The 22,290-nt window shown below is 39.4% G+C and overlaps 1 protein-coding gene across 2 annotated transcripts in view; it reads left to right on the forward strand.

Annotated features, from left to right (window-relative positions):
• enox2 (ecto-NOX disulfide-thiol exchanger 2) overlaps positions 1-22,290 on the forward strand; it is a gene marked incomplete at its 5' end in the record, with an annotated part of 205,629 nt that overhangs the window by 181,921 nt on the left and 1,418 nt on the right. For both annotated transcript variants that reach the window (XM_036126918.1, XM_036126920.1), the window contains 4 exon segments: positions 3,584-3,724; positions 11,330-11,389; positions 13,346-13,451; positions 16,777-16,862. In XM_036126918.1, the coding sequence (XP_035982811.1) occupies positions 3,584-3,724; positions 11,330-11,389; positions 13,346-13,451; positions 16,777-16,862 (393 nt within the window).

The raw sequence follows: 22,290 nt of genomic DNA on the forward strand, positions 1-22,290 counted from the left end.
TTAGACCTACATAGACTCTACTTACCAATTAGCCATTAGATTTTATAAATTTCTCTATGCAGGTCTATCACAAAAAAAAAGTATTTTAAAGTTATTGAAATGTTGCAGAGCATCAAGAAAATCTATCTCAGCAAGAACAGGATGGTATAGACAGTACATTTATTCATTTCTTTTTATTTATTTATTCATTTGTGTGTCTGTCAGTGTAGCTTTAGCAATTGCTGTCTTAATGCCAAAAAAAAGCCCGACAGGTTTTACTTTCACAAGTGGTGCCTTACTGCTTTCGCTATAGCGCTCCGCTTGATTTATATATGCGAGAAGCTTTATTAGATTTTATTCTGGGACTATTTCATATTTCATTCGACACGGAACCGTAAGGTAGAAGAAGAAAAAAAGAAGAGAAACAGATGAGACAACTAATGCTAAAAGGGAGAAAAGTTGAGAGATAAATTTAGAGTCCCCTTAGAGTTCCTTTATTTCAACTTCCACGCAGACTTGCCAGTATATTTGCAATCAGTAGAAATCCCAATTTCGAGCAGGTTGATGATACTAATAAAAATAATAATATCTTATCTGTTGATATTTTACTAGAATCCATCCATCCATTTTCTAACACGTCTATCCATTGTCGGGTCGCCAGCTGTCGTTGGGCGAGAGGCGGGGTTCATCCTGGACAGGTCGCCAGTCTATCACAGAATGAAAATCCATATTTATATATATATATATATATATATTTTTTTTTTTTTTTTTTTTTTGCTTTTTCGTGTTTATTCGGTTACAGTTTCATCACCATTTCACAGCTGCTCTAAAGGCTTCAACAGCGATACATAATTGGGACTTTGGTAAAAGAAACTGGAATCTTCAGTTCGCCAAAAAAAAAGGACTGCGTTTTCTCTTCTGCTCATTACAGAATGCTGCGTGATGCCTTTTCTAAAGAACAGGTATCTGTAAAATTTAGATTTGATAAAAGCAAAGTGGCACTAAATGGACTCCTGCGTTTGTCAGGTGTCCTCTCTCAGCTGTCCTTCTTCGGTAATGGAAATTATGATCGACTCGCGTTTCGAAGAAGCGAATCCATTATTGCTGCTCTGTTCCTCTCTGCTTCCGGAGAGTAATTACCTTTCCAACACGCGTCTCTCCGGGTTTGTTTATGAAAAAGAGGAGGCGAGCGGGTTAAATGAACTCGAAGGCACAGAAATTGGATACCGCAACCTGGCCGGGTCCACGAGGCGTTTCACAGCGCCCTCCTAGATTTGCAATAAAAGTTTATCAGCGTGTATTGCCAGCTTGTTACCCTCTCTCATCAGCGCTGGTGAATCCAGCAATATAAGCACTCGGTTTCTGATTGTGCAAACAGTATTATCGCCACAGGAGGCTGATCGTTTAATCTGTGCTCAACACATCACTTTGAATGCTGTTGACTCTTAAAGCTTTCTTAAAGCCAGTTATCATGTTACAGGCGAAAGCAGCGCCTTACTTTCTCAATCGTTGTCCACAAATGTATGCAAAGTCAGGAGTGTTTTGAATATTGGACAAAAGAAAAAAGAGTTGTTGTTTCTTTTTATTCATAAATGCAGTCTTGTTCTGATGTATAAAAGGTGTTAAAGTAAAATAAACCTCTATTTTTGGTAGCATAACGTCACACTAAACAGCTTAGAAAAATCCAGCCTTTAATTCAAAAGCATTTATTCATTAGGGAATAAATCCCACATTATAAATCTTTTTTTTTAACAAAATCACACAATTTGTATTAACCCCATCAATCTCTTTTTTTAAAAAGTGTAGCTTGAGGATGTTTTTTTTTATTTGTGCTTCAACTTTTTTTTGACTGGTCGGAGCGACCTGGAGCTTTTAATTGTTAATACACGATTTCCTTTCTCCTGGAGGCAGAATTATGGCACCCGGGCTCCTACACAGTGGGGAAAAGTAGGAAATTTACTTTAATCAGTTTCCAAGTCTGGATAAGTTTAGAATGTTTTTTTTTATTATTTTCCAGCCTTTTTTTCTTTAATTTGCTAAAGGATGAAATTCTAATAATGCAGAATTTTTCCCACCTCGATTTTAACACTTGAGTATTTTTTTGAGTTACTCCCTGAACATGTGATCATTCAGAAATCAAGTTTGGGAAATTGACTAGAGTTTGGTCTCTAGACTTTAAATTCAGGCTACACCAAACTGTGGTTCTTAAACTTTCCCCAAAGAGTACAAACTAAGAATAACAGCACTAAAACTGTTCTTTGGGTGTTTTTTTTTTGCAAAAACTGCATTTTAATGTTTCTGCATTTTGTCAATAGAATGTCCTCATTCCCTGTTTGACCGATCAGAGAATTATACATTCTCTCATCCTCTTATGTCCAGATACCACAAAATCAGCGACATTAACCTGAAAGACAATTTTAATAATGTGTTGTTTCATTATTTCTCCAACCTTAGAGTAAATACCTAATTGCAATTTAAGGCGTTTCAAGGTCATTTCATGTTCGCAAATGTTCAGAATGTTATAAAAACAATATAAACTAAATGTAGGTCTAGAAAAATCTGAAATTTTTGAATAAATGTTGTGTAGGAACCCTAGGAATTATTTAAAGGTTAATTTATTTGAGCTGCGGCCCGTTAGATTGCCCCAATGGCCCGCAGGAAGACATTAGGTGTCCAGACAATCGCTAGACACGCCACCGTGCTGTTGGGGATGAAAGCTTCTCTGGCTCAGCTGAGACTAAGATGGAGATGTGTGTCAACAATCAATGAGTTCAGCATGAAGCAAAGGACCAATATGTGCTACGTTCCCTTGAGTTCTATAGGCGACGAGGCACATAACGATAAATATTGTCTGGGAAAAGAAGAGCCAACAGACAGGATTAATAATGCAAAAATAATGTTTTCAGTAATCAAATGCAATATTAACCTGAAAGGCAGTTAAAGGTCATTTTCAGAATCAGAATCTAAAAGCAAACTGCCAAACCAAACCAAGGTTTTCCTTCTCAAAAGGACAACTAAGGTGTCCACACCAAAAACCTTCCTCTTTGCCACTAAAATAAAAAAGATAAATAAAAAAACGGACTGAAGCTAACCTTCAGCTGACCAAGGGATGCTGCTCCTCTTTGAAATATCGAGGCATATAAAAAATAAAGTCTGGTGGGGAAAAAAAGGCAAAAATATAAATTTGATCATGATTAACTTCTTTAATCGTATAGTAATCCAAAACAAATGGTCAAATCATGACAGAAATACTTCATCAGACACAAGCTCAGCTTCCTCCATCGCAGTCCCAGATCTAAATGTTATGGATACACCATAAAACTGAGGAAAAAGTCAAAAATTGATGCTCCTCACTAAATACATTTTTGTTTGAGATTATGCTACAGCAATATTTAGACACCTTTACCTGGGATGTTCACTCACTGCATTTAATGCATTTTGACTTTCTGCATTACATTTTTACCTCTGTAAAGTTTGCGGGCTAAACAATAACGTGTAAAAAGTGCCGATCTAATTGTTTTAGTCCCTTGCTGGTGGTTTTACAGCCGCTAACATTAATCCCTTAATGTTTTGGTTTTTTGTTTTTCTTCTGTTGTGCGCGAAGCAACTGCTAAAAATGAGGGAGGAACTGAAGCAGCGGGAGTCTGAGCTGGAAAAGAGCTTGGAGGACAAACGGCAGCTGAAGTCACAAGTCCAGAACCTGAAGGAAGGCCTCCAGAAGCTGCAGAGCACACACACGATGCAGGTCAGTGACAGATGACGGCCCTCTCTATAGATGTGCTTCACAGCCCAACACTTCTGTGGGTTGTTGTTGTCTTTGTTCAGAGAGGGGGGAAAAAACTTTGTAATCTGCACTTTCATAAGAAAGAAATTAGCTGAAGATGTTCAGGAATATGCAAATCGCAAGAATATAAAAGAACTAAATCATCAATAAACCAAAGGGGCAGAAGGTGGATGTTGTAATCCTGAGATTATTGGAACCATTTTTCTTGGATCATAAAACATCCCGAAATAGCTTCTTTGCATCTTTCGTTCACTGAAACTGTATGAAAGCGCTAACAGAATATGGCTTTATTTAACTGCCCTGTGCTCATAATGTTCACCTTAAGTCCCATTTCTTTTTTTTCTTCTTTTTTTTTTTTGGTAAATTGCACTCAGCTCAATTTTCTTATTAGAGCTTTCTAGTTTAAAGTGTTTCCTTAACATCTCTTTATAAGACGCCTTAATTTAAATGTTCTTATCTCGTAACAAAAAAATAAATGAACAGAACACCTGCCTGTTTTTATTTATGTGTGTTAATGTTTTTTCACTTTATGTTGTTTTAATGGCTCTTTTAAAGAAAAAAAAAAAAGGTGTTTCTGAATGCAAACTAGTTGCAGCCTTACTCGTTTTAAAGCACTCGCTCCATAACAGGCTCTATCTGGCCGTCTGTCATGTTGTGATGCTTTCGCTCTGCAGGAACAGAGCCGTGATTTAGTTTTAGTCCCCACCCGCCGCCCCAACATCCACGAAGCTACTGCATGGATTATTGTTTCAGTGGCAGGCTGCTGCATCCTTGATGCACAAAGGAGCGTTATCACAGACCCTTCCTCCCAGTAGCTGTTAGACTTAATAACCAACACTGCTCCCAACAAGCTCCATAAGTGTTTATCATTTCATTTGTTGTAAATAATTGATTGTTGGTTTAATGCACAAATAAACATGCTCGTTTTTTTACTTTTTTAAAATCACCCTACAAGGCTGCACATTTCTTTTAATCCGAGTATGATATTTTCAATAACTGTATTATGTTGTACATTTTTCTTTTGTCTTTCACGTTGCTGCTGGTGCACCTGAATTTCTATTTTATTCTATTAGACATGCAAAACTGTGAAAAATTAGCTCTTGTCAGGAGGCAGACTTTTGATCAAATTTTTTCCCAGGCTCTCCGAAGCCAGCATAGAGTTTTTTATTGGTTGCTTTCCTGCAAAGAAAAATTATTTATTTATTTAGCCACTTAACTAATAAATTGTCCTGGCATAAAACTCCTGAGCTCTCCAGGTGCACCACTCTGTACGACAGAAAAAACCTGAGCTGACAAAATAATCTGTTCTAAATTTTGATCTTTAGGCATTTTATCGGCAGCCTTTCCCAACCACGGCTTTACACGGCGTTCTTTAACAGCACACAAAGACAGAAAGGCAGCATTTCTATCAGGTGCCCAGCAGCTGAGTGTACAGAAATTAATCACAAACAGATAAAAACACAAAAGAAATAAAACACGTACTAGGTGCATTTTCACTGCAGCAGCCTTTTCCAGGAACCAAAGTAGTTTTTTTTATACCCTCTTTGCTATTTCCATTGCAGGAACCAGGCCCAAATCAGTTTGCTCTGGGATAAATCCCCCTCACAAAACAGCTGCAGTACGAAGCAAGATTTTTTTTTATCTTTCCTAAACCACAGATGGAGTTTGTCAGTGGAAAGCTGCTTAGTTCATATTTTGTGATAACTTAAAATTGCACAACAGGTGTAATTTGTTTTGTGTTCATAAATACCATTTAAAGCTCATCTCTAACATTGAATATCAGTGTTTTATGGCGCTTACATTTAAATGTATTAATATTGGCTAACCTTGGTGGAAATTTTAGATGAAATGGAGCAATTTACAATTGCAATGGATACTCTAAGCTGAAAATATTTGTAGATTTTGCAGCATTTATTACTTAAACTAATCACACCAACCCGTAATGATTTGGGTTTTTTTCCATTTTAAGTTTTTAGGAACGAGGCGCTGCTGCTTCCTTTGCCGTGTGTGTCTCTGTGGAGAATTACAAACTTCCTCTGACTTTGAAGTGATTTTAATTTCTACAGCAGGATTTACAAAGAAAACAAACGTTTAAACAAAATCACACTGAAGAAAAAAAATACTGCTAGTTCTGCTGAGAGTCGAGGGCGTCACAAGAAATGAGATGATATTAGCATCCTCAAACTCTATGGACATGTTAGAAGTAAGATATAAAAACATTTGAGGAAGGATTTGATTAAAAATAGAAAACAAATACTCAAAATAACTCTTTATGCATTTTGTCTTGTGTGTGTGTTTGTGGAAACTTGCATTTGGGAGGGTGGATCATACAGTAAATAGGTAACAATTTTAACAAAATAGTGAAAGAAATAGAAAACCTAACCTTGACCTGATGTTCTGTAGGTGTCAAACTATTCAAAGTGAGTTTGATTGATTTTATTTTTCCTGGAAAGTCTGGTTTGTAGCTTTAAAATTGCTGGTGAAGGTTCTCAGTCATCCAGGTCATGGTCATTCCAAAAAAAAAGTAAAAAACAAAGCAACTGGACTTGTTTTCCGTAGTTGAAGACGTTTCGCCTCCTCTCCAAGATTCAAAAAGTCTGGAGTTCTTTTCGTAGGAGCTGGTTGGATCCCTTTATAAAGCTTGTTACTTCACATTACTCCAGACTTTTTGAATTGAGAAAGCTTCCTGGAGAGGAAGCAAAACGTCTTTAACTACGGAAAACAATTCCAGTTGCTTTGTTTTTTAACTTTTTTTTGGAATAGCTTTAAAATTGTCCTATAGCAGAATGGCTGATCTGTACGACTGGGCGATGCTACATCCAGGAAAGATCCCTTTTAATTGAAACCAGTTTGTCTCGGAGCTCTTTTAGGAGCCTGAATCATCATTTACAGACGACTCCCGCTTCATTATTTATTTACCGGATGTGTTGCTTATGCTAGGATGCTCATTTGCCAACAAAACCGAGTCTAATACTAATTAACGCCCAGTTGTTTAACTACCACCCTGCAATGCTAAATACCCAGTTATAAATACAAATTCAAGTGTCGGGGGTCATTTTTTTTTCTCCAGTTGTCCTGTCATGTTTGCTAATGTTTCAGGTGGTGTGCCCCCCCCCCCCCCCCCCCTCCCCTCCAATCCCCGGTGTTGTGCTATTTGTTTGTTAATGTTCCCTCTGGCTCTGTTTAATGAGAGCAATGGCTGTCATTATAATGAGCCTCAGTTGAATCACCGCTTAAACTAATAATACAAACTAAGAGCTCTCACAGCTCATGAGGACTCCCTCCATGAGATCGCCAGTGAGTTTCACAGAACGTGTTGGCAGGCCCCTTTCTTCAGAGGGACACTTGTCAATAGCTTGTTAATGGTGATGAGTTTGATAAGAAATGTGCCCCCACGACTGAGAGCCGAGGGGAAATATGCTAATTAAAATCCCCGCATGCTGGCAAACTTGAATCATGAAAGACAGCCTCATTACAGGCTAAAAGACAAATCAATTTTAGGGTATGGGTTTCTCTGAAGATTAGCAGACACTGTGCGATGATTTGTCATGTTGAGGATATTTCTTTACGGCCTCGATCCTCTTTCATCGGCGCCGAGTCCCTGCTTGTCCCCAAGCTGTCACCGCACATCACTCCCGCGACTCGGCTGCAGGTCGTTCAAGAGATTAACCTTCTTATTATTGCCATCAAAAACAAACTTTTTTCATCAGTTTTTATCATATTCTACTGCTGCTGTTGACAGTTTCCTGTTTGATTTATCTGCTGGAATGTCCCTGCTAATTAAACAAGCCCTTCATCCACTTTTTTGATTTGGGTCTGTCGAGTTGAAAGGCTTCAGTCCGACAAATTGAATGTCACTTTCAAGATTTTCTGACTCTTATTTTGTAGTTCTGATTTATTTATTTTTTTACATCTCAGTACATAATGGATCTGACATCGTTCAAATGTAACCTTAAGGTACCACACATTTCACTTTTTTTATTAGTTATTTAACTAAAAGTCAGAATGGAGGGGGGAACCCTGAATGCTCACTTGCAGTTCCCTTTGGATTAAGATGAAAAGCAGCTGCCTGCTGCTGCTAATGAAATTTACTTAATTACTTCATCATCATCATCAGGTTTGATCACCAGAGGAAAAGTAATTTGAGCAGTTTCCTGCTCTGGAGCGTCAATGCATGTGTTGGCGACATACCAAGGCGGAAACACATCGGCAATGACCTTCTAGAAAGCATCTGTTTCTGCACGTCAATCTGGGAAGGTTTAGAACGCCATTTTAAAAAAAACATATCCATCATTCTTCAGCTAGAAAGATGATTCAAATGCTGAAAACCTTTAAGGGCAGCTGCCGATCTTTCTAGGAGGGAGACGTCCCAGCAAATTCACACGAGAGTTAGACTCTGCGATGCTCATAGGAAAAAAAAAACAATGAATCCCATCTCAGATTTTACAGGCCTCAGTTAACATGTTAGTATTAGAGTTCAGGAAAGTACAGTTAGAAAAACACTGAAAATGTATGTTATTTTCTTTCTAAAAGGTATATAGAAGCATGACTTTGCAAAATTACATCTGAATGAACCACAAGACTTCTGGAACAATGTCCTGATGACAGATGAGACCAAAATGAGGTTCCGTCATAAAACCTTGCAGCTAAACACAACACTTCAGCACAAATGCCTCCAAAATCCAAAAAAGGTTAAAAATTCACATGCAAATTCACCTGAAACTGGTCGCCCCAACAAAGGAGAGTCGTTATGCACATTGTTAGACTGTCTTGCTTTGGGTGCGACCAGTTCCAGGTTAATCTACATGTGAAATTAAGCTCCAATGAGGCCAGCAGGTCTATAAAAATTTAAACTACACACTACTCCAGACATTTTGAATTGAGAAAGCTTCCTGAATCTAAAGCAAAACGTCTTCAGCTTCAGAATAGAAGTCCAGTTGTTTTATTTTTTAACCTTTTTTTTGGATTGATCATGACCTGGATGACTGAAAATCTTCACCAACTCACAGCCACAGGACCTGAGCACATTACAGTTACTGTAGCCATACATACTATACATACTATACAATTGTGGTGTCACGTTTCTGACATGTGAAGCTTGGTCCAAACTGAAACAACAAAACGATCCAAAACACAGCGGTTTGCAGAAACAAATAGCTGAGGAGCAAGAGAATCGAGGTGGTATAGTGGTAAAGTCAGTCAAAATCCAGACGTCTACTTAATATAGCAGTGCAGAAATGAAGGCTTCAAGCATCAGTGGACTCAAGCTATGCCGCTAAGAAGAGCGGACCAAAAACCCTCCTCGCCGATGCGAGCGACTAATACTCAGTCCGAAAAATAGTAATCGGTACTAGAAGTGGCTCTGCAACACCAGGTTGCATGCGAGTGCTCTTGGTGCTCCTTTAACTGTAGAGTTAAAGGATGGTCTACTTACTTTTTCATGGCTGTACATTACTGTATTTATGCCCTTTGTCACTTCTACCCAAAAATACCACATGGAATATATTCTTCCACTGTGGAAAGCAGCTTTCAGGGCCTCTGAGGACGTTACATAGCCTCCACCATAAAGCAGAACGTGCTGCTGAGGTTCAGGGGGACTACATATCCGATGGTCTAACAGCTCCTCGTTTATTCATGGGACTTTCTGTCCCAAATTTACACCTCACATGAAGATTTTAAGGGTTTTAACTTTCGCTTTAGCGCATGTGCACGAATACACATGAATATAGTATAAAGACTTCAGTCAATCTCTAACGTTTAAACTCCTCTTATCCTGCAAAAGTGAGACTTGTGGTGAGTCACCGTAAATAGCCATATGCTACAAACTAGTTCAATATGACACCTTAATCTGAAGTCATGCTGCAACAAAAAGACAAGAGTTGGGTCTTGGCTAAAATATAAGAATGCAAACATTTGTAAAAAAAAAAAAAGAATAAATAAAATAAAACTGATAGTCTGCTAAAAGTATTACTTATTTAAGGCTGACAGGTTCATGAATAAGGAGGCTGAGGTTTTCAGCTGACAGTGCCCCCCCACACTGATGAGAAAATATTCTCAAAAACGAAGATCCTTTCTCTAACAGGGAGATTCATTATAGATTGGTACAGATAGTTGAAACAAAGCTGATAGTTTGAACAAAGGTCATCTTCCTCTCCTAGACACCTCTTCATTTAAATTAAATACAATTCTTACTCTGGAGTCAATCCATGGACTCGAGAAACAATTCAAAAGAAGGAAAATAAGAGATGCTGCTGCCTTTTTTTTTAGGCCCCAGCTCATTAAAACAAAACCAAAGAGGGAAACAAGACCTCCGTTTTGTGCAGCTTAAAAGAAAACCTTCAAGTAAAAGAAGAAAATATTCAACACACGACTCCACTTTTCCTGTTTTATACTCAGAATACAGGATATGGGATTTGACAGACTGGAGCCTGTAAGTGTGTCTCTCACACTTACAGGCTCCATGTTCCTCATTTTTTAGTAATGAAGATGCACGGTTAGGATTTTTTGTGGACTGTTTTTGTTCTGTTTTTTTTTTTGCAAAGCTCTGAACTGGCAATGCCAATTTTGGCCAACAGCAATCCCTCTTAAACAAGATAAGAAGACACAAGAACGGCACTCAGGTTACTTTTACTAGCCTTCCTGCCGTGAGCCTTGACATTTAATACATTATGAGCAGTGACCATTTTAAGTGCATTTTAGTAACAGCAATTTGTTCTTTCAGCACAGCTGGCATTACTGAAACAGTGTTGTGCGCATTCTTAAAATAGTTTAGATTATTGACGATGTCAAAGAATTTGACAGCTCAAAATAATAAATCAGAGGACCTTTGCTGGAAATATTCACATATCCTGGAAATTGCTGAAAGTTTTGCTCGCGCTTGTGCATCCTAAATTAACCGCAGACAAGTCCCAACACGTGGTAGAAAGTAGTTTTGTTTTAATTAGTTTCTTCCATGCCAGTGCTTCTTCTGACCTAATTTTTTATTTTTTTTAATAGTCCCACTCATACAGATGAGAGCAAACTGAGTCAACTTCCCTCAGTAAAAACATCCCTACTGAAGAGTGTTCAAATTCAAAAACACTTAATTTTTCCCAGAGGGAAATTAAATAAAGTATGACCAGGTTGCATCTCGTTATGGTGCATTCACTGACTGGAAAAGGGTCAGATTCTTGAGTTTATGGCCTGCTAGGCATGGCAGTTTATGCTAAAGATTTTCTTTTTTTTTTTCATCTTTAGTGCATAACGATTGGTCAGGTAATCTGATGAGGATCTTTTTTTTTGTTTACTTGTTAATTGTATTGCTGGTGGGATTTATGCGCTCCATTCTGAAAAACCAGGGCCCAATCTGCTGTGTGGTCATCAGATGAGTCATTTGTGCCAGTTTTGACTCAGATTAGTTAATTGTCTCCATATGGAGTTTAGTGATTCAGTTTTGCTTGTTTGTTTAAAATCCATGATATTTTTTTTTTCTGGACTGTGTTTTGTATTTGTAGTAAACAGTGCTTGGCTGTGCACAGCCAGACTCCTGATTCCTGTGTTCCTCATATTTTTCCTCATGTGCTGCAGCTGGAGACGTCAAAGCCGGGCGACGGCTGCGGCGGCGAGGAGAGCAGCAATCAGACTGCTGTAAGTGCGACATTTTAAGCCCTCCTTACCCATTAAGATGTTTAGTTTTTCAGTTTTTTTATGTTTGTCATCTTTCTGCTCATCTTTTTTTCCCTTGGACTTCCTCCACTGACCTAACAGATCATCGCAGCCTAAAGTGGCGTAACGTGCTGCAGCCACATTTGTCATTGAATTAATCACCCAGACACAGCCGAGATGGGAAATAAAGGAGCCGTAAAAACTTAAATGCCTCGCACATGTGTACGCGTCTACACTCCCACACGCTGGTGCGTCCTAACGGTGTGTGATGATTGGATTAAAAACTGAAAAAGGCCCACCAGGCATCCCAGAGCATAAGTGGAAAGATTACATGCAGTAATACAGTCGGACAATAAACACAGATAAAAACTCCTCCGCCTTTTCTCCCCCCACCTGTCGGGGATCTGGAGCAAACTGTTTAATCATTTACCTTTTTAGGTGTCTCCCCTCTGCTTCTGTTTGTTTCCCTAAAGCTAATCTCAGTTTGTGACTGACTGTGTCTAAAGATCTTCCTGAGCTCCATCTGTAGCCTTCTGTAACATTTAAGGCATTCCTTTTTTTTTTTTTTTGCAAACAGAGCAATGTTGTGTGTGCTGTTAAATGTCAGGAGGACTGTGATCGACTCGGGGAAACAACCTCATCAGGCCAAGATTGGGCGGTTTACTCTCAGCAGGCCAGCGGTCACTCTTTTAGGGATGAAGATGTTCTCATCCTGGATAGAGATGAGCAGCCTTGGTTTTCGTGACAAGAAACCACCCGTTGTTAAACAGGGGTGGTGGCGTCTGGGTCCAGTTGTCCCCCTTTTTAGAATGCTGCCTCCTTTAGATTCAAAGACGGCACCAAAACGAGTTGCTGTCAGACAAACGGGGCAAATGACAAGGAATTAAGACCAAAGCGTTGCAGTTCCCCTTTATGTAGTCCACAACTGAATGACTTAATTGTAAAAAGTTACAGGAAAGCACTATATGTTCCCCTTTAAATCTACTAAAAGTGGCTTTTACCCCGAAAAAAATAAAAGTTTTGAAATCGCCTAGCCAGAGTCCAGAAATTAGAGAGGAAATCAGTGAGGTCACTTTAAAGAGGGTGCCAACAGATTTCCTTCCAATCGTATAGATTTGGAGAACCTTTACAAGGTAAAATGAGCAAATTTTGTCAAGTTACGATGGGGGATGCTGCCTGATTTCTACCCAAAAAGACTAAATGCTCAACATGAATCAAAGGGTGCTTCAAATAAGCATTAGTTTAAGGGGTGTGCAAATTTATGCAACTGGGTTATTTCAGCATACAGAACAATATGAGGAAAAGTTTTGAGATGATTTATCGTTTCCTTATTTTTATAGAACATAAATCGGGCGTTTTATCAGTGGTGTGAACACCTCTGAATGTCACTGTATGCATATATTTGATTATTTTGATGTGTGGACAAGAAAAAAGTGCAATAGAGTCAGACTTGTGCATCACCCCGGAAAAAAATACTGCAAAAGGGGAACTAAAAGTAACATTTTCTTGAAATTTGTGTATTTTTTTCTTGATTTGGGCAGGTAAATAAGACTAATTTGCCAATGGAATAAGATTTTTGCACTTAAAATAAGAGAAATTCATCTCCAACTTATTTCAAGTGCAGGATATCTAAATATCTTATTTTAGGGGTATAAATATTCATTTCATTGGCAAATAGCCTTATTTAGCTGCTCAAGTCAAGGAAAAATACACTATCAAGAAAATTGTACTTATTTTTAGTTCCCTTTTTGTAGTGACACCTTTAATAAATCGTGAAACTGTCAACATCCATCTGATATTCATCGCCCAATATAAACTAGCAGCCATCTCTGTGTCTCTGTATGATTCTTAAACCCCACTCCTCTTTTAATTAGTTTAATTCAGTGACTAATGGCTCATTTATTCATGGGCTTGCTTCGTGTGTTTCTCTATTTGCAGGAAGGCACACTTTCATCAGTGGTGTCCTGCAGTCAGGAGAAAAGAGGTCCCACAGAGAAGAACTCGACAGGGCCGATTCACTCTGAGAGGGAAGCCCTGCTTGTTGGTAAGCTGCCGCCACTTATTACACACCAGCGCCTTTATTCACGCTCATTGTAGTGAAATTATTTGAGCAAACCGGCGCGCAGTGGGCTCTTTTTCACACTTAAATTATTATTAAAGCAGTTTCTGTTTATAAGCTCCTTCAGTCTACAGAAGAAATGTCAGATCGAAGGCATTTGAGTTTTTATAAATGTGTCAAATGAAGGACAATAGAATATCTCATTGACAAACCGTAGCAGGTCCTATTTTACCATTGTAAGCAGAAACTGCTGTTCAGACAACAACTTTCCACCAAAGTGGCAATTTAGTGTTCCACTAAAGCTGATTATCTGGGTTTCTTGTCATGGTTTGGCACTACTTTAAACCTTTTTCCTAAGTCTGAAAACCAGTGCATTCTGGAGGTGGTTTTACTTAAAACTGAATTCATGTCTTCTCTCTATTCTTAAAAAACCCACTAAATAAAGCGGCTTTCACAGTAGCTAGGACTTATTATTAAATTAAGACCTACTGGGATTACTATCTCTGTAGGGTTTCCTACAGTAGGGATTGTTGTTGAATAATAGGAGTTTTTCTGATTCATTAAAGTACAAATTTTTTTCCTTCAGTTCATTTTGGCACAGTCCCAGTTGACTGTCCTGTGATTTTTCGGTGAGCAAATGCTTATCTTTGTTCCACTCAATTTAATTACCTCTAATTTAGGAGGTGGCCAAACTTTTTGTCAAGTGGAAAAATGACCCAAAAAATTACATTGTCAACTTGTTTCTGCTATTCCACAAATATATGAGCATGCAGTATTTTAATGAAACAATGTGAAAATCATTGTAGAGCCAAAACTTCAATATGGTTTTAGCACATTTGCCTTTTAAAATATTGGTCATCCAGTTTGCAATTCTTTTGGGCTCGATTGGGAAAAAAAATTAAATATTTGTCTATTCTCAGCAATACGACCGCCTGGGATGTGGTTTATCTTTCTTTGAAATATTGCTTTATTTTACTAATTTTAATAAATGTAATAAAAGCAGATTTTGCTGCATCAAAGTCTACATTGGAGTAAAAGTCACTGGATAGATGTGGTCGTCTTTACAGTGAGACTGAAAAGAATGTAAAAATGGTCGCTATTGAAAGCAAAAAAGTGATGTGCCGATCATTTTTAGTTGTAAGAACATTTTAACTTGTCTGTAATAATTTTGACACCCCTGCTCTAATTGTTAGTGTCATTCTAATGGTCAGCGTCACATCTTGCTTTTTATTGACAAAGCAGCCATTCTATTAGTTGCAAATGTTTTACTGCGTTTTACGTTTTTTTTTTCTGTGCGCCTCTGCCACAAATCGGGCCTTTGTAGATGACTGGAGGGAATAAACTGTGAATGAACGCTACAAGAGGTCCCGTTTAACACAAGCCACGTATGAGACTCAGCAAAAACGGGGAAGATGGAGCTGTGGTCAGATGAGGCTAAAAATGAAATGTTTTCTTTGTGTTGCAAACTTCAACATAAAAACTCTATCCCCATGGTGGCATCCAGTGGAAATGTTTTACTTTAATAACCTTCAGCAGGAAAGCATCCCTGACATCCAGCCAGAGCTACGATGGAGGGTTTAGATCAAAGCATGTTCTTGTATCACAATGGTGCTCAAAATCCACACCTAAATTCAACGTCTCATCTGTGGCAAGAATAACTGATGTTCTTACACGCTCCCCTATCCAAGAGTTTTAGTTGTTCTGCGAAGCTGCCAGTGACGTACTCTGAAAGACTTGCAGCTGTAGTTGCAGCAGAAGCTCCTTCTGCAAAGTGTTGACTCAGAGAAACTGCAATTTTGCGTATTTATTAATAGAAATTAGTTGAAAACCATGCACTGTTTTCCTTCCACTACACAATCAAGCACTATTTCGTGTTGGTCTTGCACACAAATCCCCAATAAAGGGGTGTGAGACTCCTTTGGCAAAGCACTTTATCTTCTGCGGTTTCACCCGCAACCCTTCTTGCTTAGTTTAAACATTATGAAAAACCGACTGTGACACATTAGACAGAGCCGTGCCTTCCCAATTATGTTGATTCAATTAATTGAGTCGTGCACAGATCACGGACAAGCTGAATTAACATCCACTGTCTAAATGCATTTGTAAATAAGATATTTCCACGTGTTTTCCATAAGGCAATTTGCGTCCCCGAGGAAAATTGAGTTATAAGGGAAAATAAAAAGTAATACAAACAAGCAATGGAGGGGGGGGGGACTTTGTTTGTGCCTTCCAGAGAACGTGCGTCGTCGTCGTTTAACAATCTTACCGTCACACAAGGGTTGGGGTTTTGTATTGAGCGTAATCCTAGTCCGTGCTGCAGGCTACGCTGCATTTAAATGCCGTGTTTAGTTGACAGGAAGCCCGGTGTCAGAGTGTTCGCTGCAGACGCTCCTCAGTGGCTGATTGAGTTTGGAGACCGAAGAAGCTGAAGCGGGGGGGGGGGGGGGGGGAAGGAGAAACACCTGCAGTTTCTGCTAACAATTATTCATATTTTAATGGGCCACCTTGAAAGGAAGATAAATCCCAGAATGCAGCTGACACACACTGGTAATCTGCAGCGAGACACACACAGACACAGACAGCCACACACTGAGTGGCTGCTTACAGTTGGAGAGCATTTTTTTATTGTCATTTTTTTTTTTTATGACATGCGTGCAGAGCAGAGCCTCCTTCCATTGGTTAAATTCAGGCAAATAAATCGCAGAGAGGTTTGGACTTGTTGTTCTAGCCGAGTGGCCCATTAAACCCCCCCCCCCCCCCCCCCCCCCCCCCCCCCTTTATTCAGCTGAGCATCTTCCAGACAAGTGCGTTGTTTGTGCTCGAGTATTGATTGACCTCCTGCAGGTGACGAAAATGAAGTCGTGGTGCAGCATTTTGCCCTCTCTAAAGCTTTAAGTGACGGTTGTGTTTTCGCTCAGCCAGAAGCTGTGCGGGATCAAAGCGCGCCGCCGCTACATCGGCGCTTAGAGAGCGCAGACGGAGAGCCAGCTCTCCTCTGGTCTTCCTCTGCGAGCTGATGGCAGATGGTTTGTTTGTGCTGGGGGAGAGCGTGGCTTTGATCGGAGACAACAGCATCAAAGGCGTCATTAAACTCTCTTTCTAATCTGGAGCGACAACGTACAAGAGGCTTTTAACAGTAATGGGGCGCTGGGAAGAAGTCGCTTAAAGCCGGTCCTCCTCTCCCTCTCCCTCCCCCCTGAGGAGACGGCAAAGAGTTGGAAAAAAGCTGCTGCGGGCGTCCTCTGGTAATTTGTCGATGTTTAATGTCTGAGTGAAGCCAGAAGTTAACTTCCTGTCGTTCTTCCCTCAGGGATCATCTCAACCTTCCTGCACGTCCACCCGTTTGGAGCCAGCATCGAGTACATCTGTTCCTACCTGCAGCGTTTGGACACTAAGGTAACGCTCTGACCACAACCAAAGCCTCCGCTGAGGTGTACTTACTGTAACCGTGCCGCCCTTTGCTATAAATCTAGATTACATGCATTTATCCAGACAGCGTGTTGGTCCGCCCCGCCGGCCTGACATATGGGCTTGTATATTCACTCAAACTCCATGTAAGCGGACCTCCCTAATGCTTTTTGCAGGTCGTTCTACAGAAGGGGATGGATTTACCAGACTTTCTATAAAAAAAAAAACACTTTTAAAGACAGTTTGACATCCTCACGGATGCACTCACAGGACCTTTTTTACTCAGTAAGCGAATGATCTCAACATAATCTGTTTTCTAGCTGAGGAAAATGTTAGGACACCCTTAAAGAGCTAGTGTCTCATATTTAAGCACTATATAAATCTCTGCAGAAAGTGTCTCCATTGTAACACTTTCACCTCCATGCTTCGTAGTTGGCATCGGGTTCTTCTCTTGGTTTTGGTTTATGGCAGTCATGTCCTCTGTTGTGCTTTTCAAGTAATTCATGCATAGTTCTGATCGTAAAGGCGTAGACTTTTAGGGCTGGACGATAATTCAGTAACAATATAAATCGATAAATAGACGTATATCGATAATAGGAACAAAGGGAAAAAATTTTCCTTTTTGGATTCTAGCCTATCATGTAGGTTAATACTAGTCTCTACATTATCCCAACCAATCACAAATGCAAACCCAGGAACACTCCGTCACCAAGCTCCGCCCCCTTTAAAGAGCTCAGAGAGCGCTTTTTTTTTAAGTACTTACAGTTTTTGTAAAAAGTTTGATTGAATATTGGGTTGAGTTTGAATTAAGTGTTTGTGTATCTGTATCTAAAAAAAGGTCGCTAAACAGCAGCCTAAAATGTCCAGGGCTGCACTTTTAGATTAGATTAGATTAGATTCAACTTTATTGTCATTACACAGGTACAGGTACAAGGCAACGAAATGCAGTTTAGGTCTAACCAGAAGTGCAATAGCAGCAAGTGCAGGATAAACAATGGTTCCATAAGTACAGGACATGGGTTTTTACTGAATAAATATAGAGGTGTATACTATTATAGACAGAATTTTACTGATAGATTTGTCCTATGAGTATAATATATAGATAACTAGTATTGTGAACTAAATTTACAGCTGGATATGTACCGAATATATAAAAATATTCTAATTATAACACTTAAAATATGTGTTTGAATTTGTTGATAATTATCGCTATCGATCAATATGATTTTCATTTTATTGATATGCTTTTTTTTCTATATCGTTCAGACCTATGGACTTTTCTATCTATAGTAGCAAGAGAGTGCTGTAGGTCTTAGAGGACATTTTAGGGTTTTGGGAGACTTCTTCTACATCTAGTGGTCTGCTTTCAGGGTGAACCGGCTTGACCTGGCCTTGTTAGTGTTTGTTTCACATGTAGACTATTTCCCAATCAGTGGAACAGCTAATTTCAGATACTTTTTCATGCCTTTAAATCTATTACCAGTCTCATTAAATCTTTCAATCCTCTTTTTGGAGTACTTGGTCGCTCTGACTTCAACAGGCAGGAGGAAACTAAACTAAATATAACGACGTTCTCATCATGTCCCCCTGATGTGAAGCACCTACCTGTCATTTTAGCCATTTTAAGTGTAAAGAAATAAACCAGAAATCATGTTTTTCTTACATTTCGTTTAGTTTTGTTACTTGAATTTCTCGCTGTTGTTAAAATTGATATTAAATATTCATGTCCAAATATGTTAGGAAAACACACTGCCTGCCGTAGGGTGTCCTAATTATTTCACTTGTCTATTTAATTAACTCTGTTCAGAATAAAAAACTGTAGTGATGAGGATGAGCTAGGTGGACAAAATGACAAACTGTAAGGAAATGTAACTGCAAAGCAAGAATAAAGATTAAAGGTCTGATATTTTTGAAGTGAAGTATTAAAAGTGAGAGTTGTCTTGTAGTAGATAGATATGTTGTTTTTAAGTTTGTAAAACAGTGAAGAAATCCTCAGAGTGAAGGAAAGATGATTTTCTAACTGGTTTTAGCTGTTTAAGAATCAAAAGCCTGCAATGCTTAAATTCATAGGAAATGATGCTTTATCTGAATACCAAATGTCTACACTTTTACAAGAGACAGGGACTAAGATTGCAGCACAGAGACACAACCATTCACGCACAGACTCATACCTAAGGGCAGCTCAGAGAAACCAATCATGTTTTTGGTCTGTGGGAGGAAGCGGAGTACCCAGAGAAAACCCATGAAGATGCAGTCTGCATGCAGAAAGACCCCGGCGCCGGGATCTGAACCCAAGACCTTCTTGATGCAAGGCATCAGCGCTACCAACGATGCCTGAGGATCCACCTGATCCTCTTGGATATTTCTCAGACTTAAACAAGACCTGGGAAAAGCCTTGGATTATACCGTCTTCTATGCCGCTGCCTGAATGAAGACCTGAGGTAAAACTGGACCATTTCCTCCACATCTGTGTGGGTCACAGCCGATCCGCCTGATTGATACAGCCGGCAGCTGTATTTAAGGCTTCTCCAAGGCTTCTTGTGAAATTATAAATGTTTAATATGTATTAATGTAGCGTTATAGCCCACTGATACAAGCGTTCCATTATTTTTTTTAATGTTTTAAATGGCTAAAATCGGCTTAAACAAACTGAGTAGCTCTTGTAGCGTGCGTTGCTCTGAGGAGTTATTTAGTTTTCTACAAACTCAGAAATATGGTCACAGGTAAGGGTACGGTTACTGATAACAGCAAATCTGCTCTGTACCTTTAATAAGTTGATGCATTCACCCTGTTTAACACATCTGTTTATGTTAAATGTTTTGATAAAGTAATATGGAGCCTGTTCTGGATGGTGAATATTAACATAATCTGGGATATATATGTATTTACAGAATATGTATAAAAAATGTTTGCAATGAGGTTTTGAAAGTTGCCTGTATCAGTTTTTCTCTGAAGCTCTTTCAAAGTTTTTCTTAAACTTGTTTCTTTGACTTTTCTTTAAACCGACACCTGAACTTTTCTTCCCCTGAAGCCACTTGACTTGATTTTTCTCTCAAAGGGCAAAAGAGTTTGCAGAAAGTTGGTGAAAAGCAGACATACAGACTCTAACAACCCACCAAGTTCATTGATAGTCCAACGACTTACTGTTTTCTGTTACTTTCATTGCACCGACCAAAGATAGCTGTTCCCTTAAAGAACATTCCCAAACACCCCATCATAAGTCAAATATTGAATTAGCAGAGAAATTAGCAGACATTTAATAAAAAAACACAAACAAGTGGGAAATAGCTGTTTGATCATCATATCTATGGTGCTAAAACAAAAATATTTTAGAACTTTTCAGTACAGTATCGCATGAAAGATGCAGCACCTCTCAGGTTCTGTCAGGTCGCTCCAGGGTTTTTGCCTCCATTTGCTCTTACTGATTTCTCTTGTTGGTGGTGGTGCATGTTAAACATTAAGTTGTTGTAGTCAGGGTCGTGTACCGGATAACGAGTGAGTGACAAGTCCAAGATTAAAAAAAAAAAAGCACAACTACTGGTGCAGCTCAATAAATTAGAATCACCTAAACGTTACAAATATTGTAGTAAGTAGTTCCAGAAAGTCTAACCTTTGTCTTATATACATTTATTTAGATTATTTAGATGTCTCTCAGTAAGTTTGAATAAAATTAAAATTTTGTGCATCGACCTGTTTCCTGTTTTCTCGATCAGGAGACATTAGTTGGGGAAATGGCTCGTTCTTTCCTCCAAACCGCCTGCTGTTACGAGCCAGGTTTCATGAACTGATGCGGTCAAGTCTGCTTATGAGTGAAAGTCTGCATGTTTTACTAATAAATAAAATAAATGCAGGAAATGTGATTTTTCTGTGAAAATCTGACCCAAAAAGGTCAAAAGGTGTCGAACCGGCAAAATTGGGCCATTCTTTAATTGTCGCTGTGGGCCGCATAGAATCGACCTGAGGGCTGCAAATGGCCTGCGAGCCCCACTTTGGTCACCCTTGGTTTAAATTAATATGCTTAGCTTGAAGTAAACCCAAAATAGTTTTGTTCTGTAGTTTTAGAGCAACCTTACCTTTGCTTTTGTTTCTGACTTTGAGCATTTTCAACACCTATGCACGTCGCCATCTCCGCCGTGTCGTCGGATTTCTCCTGATGCCAGAATATATTAAAAGCGATCCATCAGTCTGTCACTGGAAACCAAGCACCATCTCGGTGCGCCGACGTTCCTTTTTGATGAAGTGCCGCCACATCGCCTCGTCTTTCTGATGAGGCATTTTGCTCCCATTATGACTCCTCTTTGGCACTTGGATTGAGGCTTTCGAATCACCTCCGAAGAGCAGGACTAAAATTAGTTTCCATCTGTGTGATTCTCTTTTACAAAAGTGCCATTTAGCTCGTCATGTGAATATCCAATTTGTCGTCATTGAAAACTTTTTCTTGTCTTCTGGAGAAAGTGCTGTTGTCTGTCTCTGTGTATTTTCATCACCAGCCTGAGTCATTCTCACGAATGCAGCGAGTGTGACGGTCCTCTCGTGTTGTTGTTGTTTTTTTTTTTTTAAATTGTCTACTTTATGTTCATGTGTTGGCTTACGCACCCACGCCTTTCTGTCTGTGTGCGTCTTATTTTTTCTTTTTTTTTTTCCCCCACCGTGCATCTGTTGTTCCCACGCTGACTCTCCGCCACACACACACCGTGCAGCCCACAGAGTTTTGTCAATATCCTTGGCTAGACTCCCCAACTGCAAGCTCAGTCCTCGGCGCTTATCTACCGGCTCCACACGCACCGCTCCGTTGTGAAATGGCAGCCGTGTTTGCATGGTGGACCGGTGCGAACACTGAGGGAGGACGGCCCGCAGGTTGATTCAAGGCGACGCAGGGTGATCGCAGCTTCTCTAACAGTTGATTTTGAGGCGATCGCCTGGGATCGCTGTTGGCTGACTGATCCTCCGCCCACTCATGTCAGTGGATGGGTTATAAGCGCTGATGTGGCGTGGAGTCGAGAGAGAAGAAGGCATGAACGTAGGAGCAACTCCTCTGGGTGGCACAGAGGGGACAACGTGCGTTTTTACGGTTGTTTTAACCATTTACTCAGCAGGAAATGTTTCTGTGTGATAAATTTAGGTGGCTTTCTAAAAAACAGATACAGGTGGAAACAGTGAAGACTGTTCAATTAAATGTTTATTTATATAGCGCCAATTCATGAAACATGTCATCTCGAGGCACTTTACAAAGTCCAAATCAATCAGATTATACAGATTGGTCTAAAATTTCCTATATAAGGAGTGTACCTACTATGAAGAAAAAAAAGAGAGAGAACAACAAGTTAAGCAGAAATGATGACAAGGAATGCAAAATTGAAGAACAGCAGAACTCGATGTAGTGAGAAAAATAGATCCTGATGTCCTCCAGTAGCCT

The sequence above is a fragment of the Fundulus heteroclitus genome, chromosome 23 (assembly GCF_011125445.2).
Source record: "Fundulus heteroclitus isolate FHET01 chromosome 23, MU-UCD_Fhet_4.1, whole genome shotgun sequence".
Classification (NCBI taxonomy): domain Eukaryota; kingdom Metazoa; phylum Chordata; class Actinopteri; order Cyprinodontiformes; family Fundulidae; genus Fundulus; species Fundulus heteroclitus.